Raw genomic sequence first — 10631 nt, 5'->3', positions numbered from 1 at the left:
GGTGGCAGCTGTGACGTCAGCGAAGCTCCGGAGCTTTGTGCAACTAAAGGGGGCATCCTAAAAATATGTAACTGGACACTGAATTTAAAGTAGAAACAGTGAAATGGTTTGTAAATAGTTTATGTGTGGCACTGGTTTGTGAGTAGTTTGTTTCAATGTAATTACTTTTTCATATTTTTTCAGTAAATATGCGTTTTGACAAATTGAACTTGTTTTGGGACATTTTTTATGATGTACTTTAGAGGGAAAAAAAGTATTTTATTGTGTTTATTTATCCTCTACTGTATAATATTCATATTGAGAGTGACTTCATTTGCAGAACAGGATTCGTCTCAGCGTCACCTTTCATTTGAGCCCTCACTGACGCCTGCATGTTGAAGCATGTAGGAGTTAGAGCTTTCTGAAGTTACATATCCATTTGGCACAGTTTGGCACAGTTTAGGTAGGACCTGGACTTTCCCTCAGAAGAACATCTCAATTATAGTGATTCTTTTGTTGTAATTTTCTAAAATTGGAACTCCACGACAATAAAACTTCATTCTACAACCTCATTTGGTTTTTCCGGTCTCAGCACCCTTCCTCCATGTACAGTAAGTTGATGAAAAACGAGAAAAATCTAGGAGAGAAAAAAATGCTTGAAATCTCTGTGTTTTCACTTCAATAACTACTAATTGAGTTAAAGTTACAATCATTTTGACTGCTCAGGCAAAACATTCAAAGTATTAACTTCACATGGAGCCTAATCTTTAGATTGAACCACAAAAAGCTGAAGAATAGCATCTAATTTAATTTGGGTACGTCTTTTCCAGGCTTCTTGAGCTTTTTGAGGTGGAGTGGTAAGGGGTTAACGAGGCAACACAACTTGATACATCAGCTGCCTCATTTCTGTCCTCTTTCTGAAGACAACGCCATGTGACTGAATTCCTGTAACAGGAGTACTCACCAAAGTTTGATGCAGTTCTTACCAAAAACACCTTTACAATTGTGCTGAAAATTAAGGCTTTTCATTTTTAAGTACATAAATTCTCAAAGCTTCATTTTATTTAGCTGTCATGCTGGTGTTGGCATTTGAAACTTATATTTTGTACTTTATTTGTGAGTCTTTTAACATTTTATTTTGTGGTACTGTGGAAATGTTTATCACCATTTTATATTTAGCCACCATTTTAAAAGCTTTAACAGGTAGTTGTTTAGTTTATCTGGAAAAACAGATATAGGTGGTAAACATCCTGGAATGTGAGCAACGGACGTGCCAGGAAGGGGGAAGGAGAGACCTTTGACCTCCAGAGAAGGAAGGCAGTGACCCACCCTCTGGAGGAGGGGGAGCCCAAGTTGTAAAAACCAGAGAACATCCTTTTTGTTTCTTCAAACAATCCTGGGGTTATGGCTTGACTAGTTTTCAAGGTGATCTGTATCTCATTCCCATTGATTGTCTCCCAGATGCATCTGGTTTTATTATTGTATGAATATTGACTAATGGTGTTTGAATAAATGTGTTAAACTTTAAGGTAACGTCTCCTGAAGGTCTTTCCCAAAAACCAACTCGGAGAGGTAAAGGTAGTTTATCTTGACAATTCGGGGGCTTCTGATACTAAATTTGTGGGGCTTCTAAAATTCAAAATCTGTTTACCTTCAAGGGAAAAGAGTTTGCTAATTCTGGTTTGCTGCAAAGTTTTGTTGAATCGCAATCAATCATTAATTATGTCCTTAAACAACTCCTGACATATTTGCTATTACCACAAGGAGTGGTATTACTTTAGTATTTAGAATGACATACTGTTAGCAGTAACATTTTTTGATGATGTGATGAAAGCTACTGAGATTGAGCTGCAACTTTTATAGAAAGAGTTGTATTTTCCACAGGCCTAGAACTAACACCACCTGAAAAGTGTTCTATTCTGACTCATTTTAAACCTGTAAACATTGATGGAAATTTAGAATTGATAAATTATAGCAAAAATTGCATTCCTGATTTTAACTGCAAAGTGACTCCTCTGAGAAGCCTGATTTTAGCTATAAACTAAAAAAATATGCATCTTTGCTGTAATGGACAGAGGATGTAGACAGAACATTTGGAGACATAATATAGTTTGATGTAGGTGGATTTCAGGGTTCAAATTTTTCATTATTATTATTTAGTCTAAATGTTTGAACAGAATGAAATTGATAATATCATCCTGTTCAAAAGGGGGAAAGGTACATGAGAGAGGAAAATTTTGATGTATTTTAGTTTAAAATTAGACTAACTAGAAATAGGACATACCATACATAATGTAAAGTTATTTCTTTATTTCCTTGGTTATATTTTTCAGCACAAAGAACAAAAAGCCTTAGACAACTGTTAGATAAATCATATACATTACAAGTAATGATATGTACAAAACAAAGAGATCATAATTGTGTGAATGGAAACTTAAAATATCCTGTGAAGGAACCAGGTATAAAGTTGTTTAATGATGGATACAGTTAACACAGTGAGACTGGCACATTGGTGACCTCTATTATGGGATTGAGAGGAAAACTGTTTTGGGCTCAATCATAAATTTGGTGCGATGTATCATTCAGGATCTCAAGGGCTAACAAAATACTGAAAAAGGATTGGCTTAAGTCTGTGCAGACACTAAATTAAAATAAACTGGAGTTAATTCTTAGTATTATTTAATATGAGATCCATCTCAAAATGCTACTTTGATTTTGAGTCCACGTGAACTTTTATTTTGTAAGAAGAAACTTTTGTAAGAAAAATGCATTGTTTCTTATGGTGTATTTTGAATCTTTCATTGTCTTTTATTTATTAGCATTATTGTTTATTACTTTTGAAGCTCCTGGGAACAACAGGTTCCTATTATCTGGGACACTAGTAACTGTTAAAAGAATGGGAATGTTAGTTTTAATGGCCATGCGCATGCAAACACGACAAAGAACTGGATTAAGTTCATACCAAGTACTGTTCGGACGACCACCCCAGACTGGACTGACCCCAGTCATGTGGAAGGTTCTTTCCACAAACATGTGTGAAAGTAATTTGAAACAGTTGTCAAAGGACAGCTAACCAGACAGCAACCAGCTCAGTTGGCAGAGGACAGAGCTGTAGTAGCAGCTCCTCATTGGGTCTTACCTCCTGAGGTAAAAGTAGTTTATCTCGACAGTACACTGTAAATGTCAAAGCTGACTGGTAAAAATAACATGAACTAAAATAAAAATGTTAATTCTGATTTTGGAGAAAATATTGCCGCTTAGAATAATGGAATAATTGATAAATTAGTCGAAAAATAAATTAAAATAAAAAATATGCGGTAGTGGCTGCCTTTGAGCTGTGGTACTGAATCTGTGTAACCAAACCAAAACACAAACATTTCTGTGAGTCCAGCTTGGGTTTTTTGTTCAGCTCTTGTAGGGGCCGAACACACGTAGTTTACTGTGACTTACCAGAAGTACCATAGTCTCTGGATGGACAGGGCTCGGACACAGCAGCGGGTTCCACAGCAGTCCTCATAGGAGCGACATCTGAAACACACAAGAAAACATCTGCAGCAGATCAGCAAGCCTACAGAGCAGCAAACATACACTGATCAAGATGAAATCCCAGAGAACTGGGTTGTTCACACTGACTTTATCAGAACATAATGTGATTACAGAATCAGGATTTCAGATTGTGATTTCCTGTCTACACTGAGGCTTTACAACGATGAGATGATATCACAGCAGAAGAGAAGGTGTGTTCTAATGTTGGCATCATTCACTAATTCTGCTTCGTAAAGAGAACTGTACAACGTTTTATTTAAACAGCAGCCAAGTGTTCACAACACAGGCTGCTGGGATTCTTTGCTGCCAAACGCAAAATCTTTCGTCTTGACAAAAAAAAATTAAAAATCATAAGGAAATTTTTGGTTGTGAGCTTGACTCGGTGGTGATTGTTCAGGGTGACAGGTTTTTTCTTTCTCTCTGCTCCTGGTGGAAGACGGATGTGTTTTCTTTTCTTTTCTTTCTGTCTCTCTGTCTCCTGATCTGAAAAGATCTTCACATATTTGGGTTTTGATAACAGGATTTCTGCTGTTTGGATTAAGCAGTTACCCGATTTATCGTCAAATTCGTTTGATGGGTTTGGCGGTCAACAATCAAACTGTGTGGTTACAGGAGTTGAATCGCAAGTTGGACTGTGGATTGTGGTTAAGGAACTCATAATATGGGTTACATCTTGAGGAAGTTGCTCGCTCGAATCAGGCGGAATGGTCCTGGAATTTGGCTGTTTGGATTCACCATTGAGAAGTATCAGCAAGACTTCAAGGCAGACGAAAAACAAGTCTGCCTTAACCAAAACAATTACTGTTTGTTTGTGAATTTGGCTCCCCTAGGCTGACCTTGGTCAGTTATCTCAAACCACATCGTCTTCCACCCCCTCTACACACACACACATACGCACACTTACCGCTGTTTCTGAGTCATCTCCCTCACTCCAACCCCCCCTCCTTCCCTCCTTCACTATCTTAGTTAGTTAGTAACTGTTACGTCGGCTGCCTAGCGGTCCTGGGGTACTATTTAGATAGTTCTGTACCGTTAGTTTTAGCATTGTCATGCTTATTTGGCCTTCCTGTACATTTAGTTTAGTTTAGTTTATCTTAGCTCATACTTTAGATATTGTTAGATTGTTAGATTCCTAATTATTGTTTAGTTCAGCTTTAACTTTATCATGATTTTATTTAGATTATTTTAGCTACTATTTTGACTGTCTTAGCTCATGTTTAGATATGTTTAGTTTCATGATTTTACTTAGGTTCATGACTTCTGTATTTTTATATCTGATTATGATTTCGTTTAGATTATTTAAGCTACTATTTTGACTGTCTCAGCTCATGCTTAGATATGTATGGTTTCGTGATTTTATTTAGATTATCCTATATTTCATTTAGATTATACATGATTGATTTGTTTTTCTTTTTTGTGTTTCATTATGTAACTGCTGTATTGGATTCTGTTTTTGTTTCTGTTGTTAAGCGCTTTGGATCACCTTGTTGCTGAAAAGTGCTATATAAATATATAAATTTCACTTCACTTCACTTCACTTCACTTACTGACAACACTCCCACCACAAAATACAAGCATGTGTCAAATATCAAGTGTCAGACATTTTCGGAGAAAGTTGTTTCAGTGTGACTGCTGCTGTAACTGACATCCTTTTCCCAGCTATAATATATACGCAAATAATGAATGAATGTCAGTGCTGAATTTCTTTTTATTGTTGAATTGATATCTCTCTTGGATCCTTGTGATCTTTCTATTTTGTTGTGGCAAAAAAGTCATACAGTCTGGCATCTAGTAAATCTTGCATCATACAGTGTGACATGGGCACCAAGTTTTTAGAATCTTGAGCACTGTGACATGTCTCGATTGTTTATGATGACCAAAAATTGCACAGTGTGAACCAAGCTCAAGCTTGACACAATGGTTCTCAACTGGAATAAGGTGGAATGCCCCTTCCGGAGCGGGGATGAGTCGTTGCCTCAAGCGAAGGAGTTCAAGTATCTTGTTTACAAGTGATGGTAGGATGGAGCTGGAGATGGAATAACGCAGAGGTCCCCAACCTCTGGGCCGCGGACCAGTGCTGGTCCGTGGGTCATTTGGTACCGGGCCACAGAGAAAGAATAATTAACTTACAGTATTTTCATTTTTTTATTTTCAGAGTCTAAACGATATTTATTTTGAAAAACTGACCGGATTCTCTCCACTACATCCATCTATGACTCACTCTTGATGCGTGTCGAAACGCTTATCTAAAAAACAAATGTCTCTGGACATTAGGGGGAGGAGAGGGTGTTATTCATGTTGATAACGCAATACCAGGACGCAGCCAACAAAGTTGTGAGTGCACGTTGGATTTACATTTATTATGTTTTTAAAACATACCCCCGTTATCATGCCGATCGTATCTTTTGTTGTTGTTGTTGTATTTATCCACCACACCTTTAAATCTTGGTCCTTGAAAATACTGTTTGATACCCCACTGGACCCCACTGGATTAACGGGTCTGGGCCTTGCAGTAATGAGGACACTGCCTTGGTTTGTCATGGTGAAGAAAGAGTTGAGTCTAAAGGCAAAGCTCTCAATTTACCGGTCTGTCTACGTTCCAACCCTCACCTTTGATCATGATTGAAAGAATGAAATCTGAGCTGGAGAGTGTTGCTGGGAGGCCTGAGTTTAAACTTAAAAACATTGCCCAAACTTCTAAGTCCACTTGTTGCTTTAGTTTCTTTCAAGCTCAGAAGGAAAACAGAACCTGAAGACTGAGGAAGAGAAGAAGGAGAAAAATGAGTGAGAAAGTTGTTCTTCCTTACAAATCTAATCTGCTCTGTTTGTCCTTCTTCATCTCATCAAAGGTCAAGCTGTGCCCAGCAGTGAGGAAACAAAGTGGATTAATGACAGCTGGGATTGTGGGTGACGCCTGCTGACTCCCACAATCAGACTCGATATGTTGTGAGTCCAGAGAGTCAAACAGCAGTGGATCAAACCATCACAGAAGCAATGAATTATGATTCTGCATGCTCTGATTGTGTTCTGGCAAGTTTCCTTTTGATTTTTGTAACAAAATTTCTTTGATAACACTTAACTTAAGATAGGAATTTAGTGTCAAGACTCAATACCAAGTGGGAAAAAACTAATAAATGCATCATCTACGCCAGCTGATGTCCAGTGATTTTTCCAGTGGTTTCTGACATTAAAAAATACTGGATTAACAGGATGAGATTCAGACGTCTTTAAAGCAAGCAAATGTAGTTCTAGTAGGTCTGCAGAGTGACCTGTTCACATAAAAACAGAAGCTCAATAATGACATGGAAAAAAAAATAAGAAAAAAAACCCTGACCTATGTAGCTCAGCTGAGGATGCACTTCCTTAGGAGACTGAAGCATGAGAGAGTTCCTCTGTCTTTTTTACCACATTTTACCAGACACATTATGGCATCCTGATTCAGCAACTGTTTTCTGTTAAAGAACTAATAATCACCATGACCTGGATCAGCACCACAAAAATAGTGCTGAAGGTGCTACAGAACTGCCAGAGGCAAGGGCTGTAACATTTTAACTAAACAATCCAATGTAAAATAAAGTGTTTTGTACATAGCTTTGCAGCTCAGCTCCCTCTTCACCACAATGGACCAGTACAGAGTATGCAATACTGCAGAAGCCACACTGATTTGTCTGCCAATCTCGCTATTTATTCTTGAACAATACACTGAGGTATTTAAACTTCCTCAGTGTACCTCCCACAGCGTAGCCTGGGGTTTGAATGCCTTCTCCAAGTCCACAAAACATAAGTGGCCATTTTCCACTGGAACCTCTACAGTGCAGCTCAACTTGGCTCAACTCTGTTCAACACGGTTCGGAGGGTTTTCCATTACACGTCAGTAACAGCTCTAGTGGATGGGTTAATTTGGGCAGTCCCAGAGTCCAAAAATTGACAGCACACTCCATACCAGCTGGTGGCAGTAATGCACCAATTAGCTGCTTGCCAGCCACCAATAAACAGGTAGTAGAAAAGAAGATGCAACACAACAATGGTAGCGATGTTGAACATTCTAATGAGTCTATGGCTTTTTGTCAGACTCAAAAAAGAAGAGACTCATAAAAGGCTGTGGGCACCGAGCCTAAACACTCTGGAGAAGTACAGCACAGTGTAGGGAGCCATAAAGCCGAGCGTAAAACTATGTCAGTGTTGATTAAATAAGGTTTAGTAACACATATGCTGTGTGTGTTTCAGATGTATTTCCTACTAAACAATTGTCACAGACCTTCAGTCTAGGTGCTTAACTGAGCCTCCCAGTGGTAGAATGTTATTGCACCTGGTTTCACAAACATGCAGTGGTTGCAGAACTTCAGGATGTTGAAACAAATGTTTATTTACCTGTGCAAAAAATTACGTCCACCTCTTGAGCGACAGCATACAACTTTCCGCCAATGTGTGCTATTAAAGAAGAGAGTGGCTATCGCACTGTGGAAGCTAGCTACTGGCTCAGACTACAGGAGTGTTGGACATCGTTTTGGAGTCAGCATGTCAACGGTGTGCAGGCGTGTGCAGGAGTTTTGTACTGCAGCAGAGACATTGTTAGTGCCAGAACAAATTTGTTTGCCGGATGAAGAGAGGTTTAGAGAAATACCAATTGCATTTAGAACAGGTTTGGGCTCCCGCACTGTGTGGGTGCTATTGATGGCTCCTACATTCCCATCATAGGGGGCCGCAGCCCTATCATACTGACATATTTTAATAGAAAAGGCTGGCATTCCATAATCCTGCAAGGCATTGTGGATGGAAAGGGGCTGTTCTGGAATGTGTTTGCTGGATTGCCAGAGTGCCTACATGATTCCAGGGTTCTCAGACTGTCCGTACTGTGGGAGCTAGCCAGTTGGGGAAACCTATTCCCACCTCACATCAGGAACATTGGCACAGTGACTATCAGCTATTACATCCTGGGTGATTCAGTTTATCCTTTGCTAGACTGGCTCTTAAAACCATTTTCTGACACTAGAATACTGACAGCAGAACAGCAGATGTGCAACCAAAAAATCTACAGTGCACAGGTACTTGTTGAAAATGCTTTTGGCAGTCTGAAGGGAAGATGGTGTTGCCTTCTTAAAAGAAATGACTGTGATGTCCAACTTGGGAAGTCTATGATGTTGACCTGCTGTGCTCTACATAACCTCTGTGAAACTCATGGAGAGGCGTATGAGACCTCAGTGGATGAACCTGTTGCAGAAGCAGCTGCACTGTAGTTTTGGATGGCAGTGCCACAGGATATAGAGGAGGGCAGAGATGGTAGAGATGGCAGAGATGCTTGTGAGCGCAATAACAGTTAAACATAATCTTGTTACCTTCCCTGCCCTAAACCTATCAATGTACCATGTCACCTACCTTAGCATAAAGGAAGAAGACATTTTGTGAGCATTCTTTTGGCTCTCAATTCATTCATGACATTAAGGTACCATTATGAAAACAAATGATAAAAAAATACTATTTTTTATCTAAAAAATAGGTTGGCAATGGCTCAGGAGGTCGGGGTTTATACTGTAACTGGAAAGTTGCCGGTTTGAGCCCCCACTCAGCCGTTGTGTCCTTGGGCAAGACACTTCTCCTGCCTTGCCTACTGGTGGTGGTCAGAGGGTTTGGTGGCGCTGGGGTAATAGCAGCCTCGCTTCTGTCGGTCTCCCCCAGGGCAGTTGTGGCTACAATGTAGCTTATCACTATCAGTGTGTGAATGGGTGGATGAATAGGTAAATGACTGATTGTAGTGTAAAGGTCTTCGGGGTCCTTGGACTAGATAAAGCGCTATACAAATGCAAGCTAATTGCCATTTAAAAATGAGTCATTAAAGCTCAAATGCAAATGGAAAATGCTTCAGTTGCACTATGGACTCTACCAACCACTGTACACTCATAACATTGCAAATAATGATGCAAGCACATAAGAAACACTTTTTATTGGAAAGTATCAACAATGTAAAATAAAAAAACAGACTGCCACCTACACCATATATATATATATATATATATCTGCGTCAGATGCTGGGGAACCAGAGCACCTTGATGAAAAATGGGCTACTGGAACAAGATGGAGGAAATGGACGGGAGGTGAAAACATGGATCTGTTGGAATGCTACTACTCAAGTAACCCTAGTCAGAGAGGCTACATGCAAAGAATGCATCAAGAACGGTTCTTTCGACATCCCCAGTCAACACTGACTGCCAAACAACTAGTAGCTCAGTGTTCTAATATCCACAAACGACAACTGCTATCAGAACTGGAGATTGACGAGGTGCAACACAAACACTATGGCAAGGGGGAGGAGCCAGGATGCCAGGTTAGAGGGGAGTTAACTCCCAACTCCCCACCCAGAGGTTGGGTATGCAGCCCCAATGAACGAACCATCTAAGCTGAACAAAACAGCCACTGACCTGAGAGATAAAATCGTAGCCCGGATGGGCAGTAGACAGCCCTGATGCCAATTACAACGGCTGAGTGAAGTACCATCGGAACGTCTCATTGAAGATGTGAATGCAGCATTGAGAACAATTCCTATCACCACCAAAAGTGAAACCAATGAGCTGATGTACAACTCAGCATCAGTGATCCTGGAGATGCTTGGCTATAAGAGCAACCATGAGANACCACAAGATTCGATACCCACCATGGAAAAGACGGTTAGAGGCTAAAATCAAGGTAACAAGGAGGGAAGTGAGCCAACTGTCAGAGATCCAAAGAAGTGCAATGAAAAGACCAGTACCCAAGAAGTACAACCAGATGCCCATGCCTGAAGCACTCGAAACTGCCAAACAAAGGCTCCAAACCTTGGCCAGCCACCTAAAAAGATACACAAGAGAGAATGAAGCCAGGAGAATTAACCGGCTCTTCTCCACCCAACCAGCTAAAGTGTACCCTCAATGGCAGAGTAACAACAACAGAACAGACCCACCAAGGCTGGAGACCGAACAATACTGGAGAGGCATATGGGAAAGGGAGGCATCCCACAACAGTAATGCACAGTGGCTAATCTCCCTACGAGATGACCACAGAAACCTCCCTGACCAAGCCCCGGTAACTATCACAATGGCAGACGTCCAAGAAAGAGTCTCAGGTATGAAAAA

The 10631-nt window shown here is 40.1% G+C and overlaps 1 protein-coding gene and 1 long non-coding RNA gene across 4 annotated transcripts in view; one reads left to right on the top strand and one right to left on the bottom strand.

Moving 5' to 3' along the window:
- vopp1 (VOPP1 WW domain binding protein) overlaps nucleotides 1-10631 on the bottom strand; it is a 76080-nt gene that overhangs the window by 25660 nt on the left and 39789 nt on the right. For all 3 annotated transcript variants that reach the window (XM_017436909.3, XM_037973082.1, XM_017436910.3), the window contains one exon: nucleotides 3430-3507. In XM_017436909.3, the coding sequence (XP_017292398.1) occupies nucleotides 3430-3507 (78 nt within the window). The remainder of the gene's footprint in view (nucleotides 1-3429; nucleotides 3508-10631) is intronic.
- Nucleotides 9607-10631, top strand: part of LOC112451439 — a 9574-nt gene continuing 8549 nt past the window's right edge. Inside the window, exon 1 of the long non-coding RNA XR_003040264.2 lies at nucleotides 9607-9662. This is a non-coding gene — a long non-coding RNA (uncharacterized LOC112451439). The remainder of the gene's footprint in view (nucleotides 9663-10631) is intronic.

This window comes from Kryptolebias marmoratus, linkage group LG21 (assembly GCF_001649575.2).
Source record: "Kryptolebias marmoratus isolate JLee-2015 linkage group LG21, ASM164957v2, whole genome shotgun sequence".
Classification (NCBI taxonomy): domain Eukaryota; kingdom Metazoa; phylum Chordata; class Actinopteri; order Cyprinodontiformes; family Rivulidae; genus Kryptolebias; species Kryptolebias marmoratus.
The sequence above is the reverse complement of the archived record's forward strand: the minus strand, read 5'-3'. Positions and strand labels throughout refer to the sequence as shown.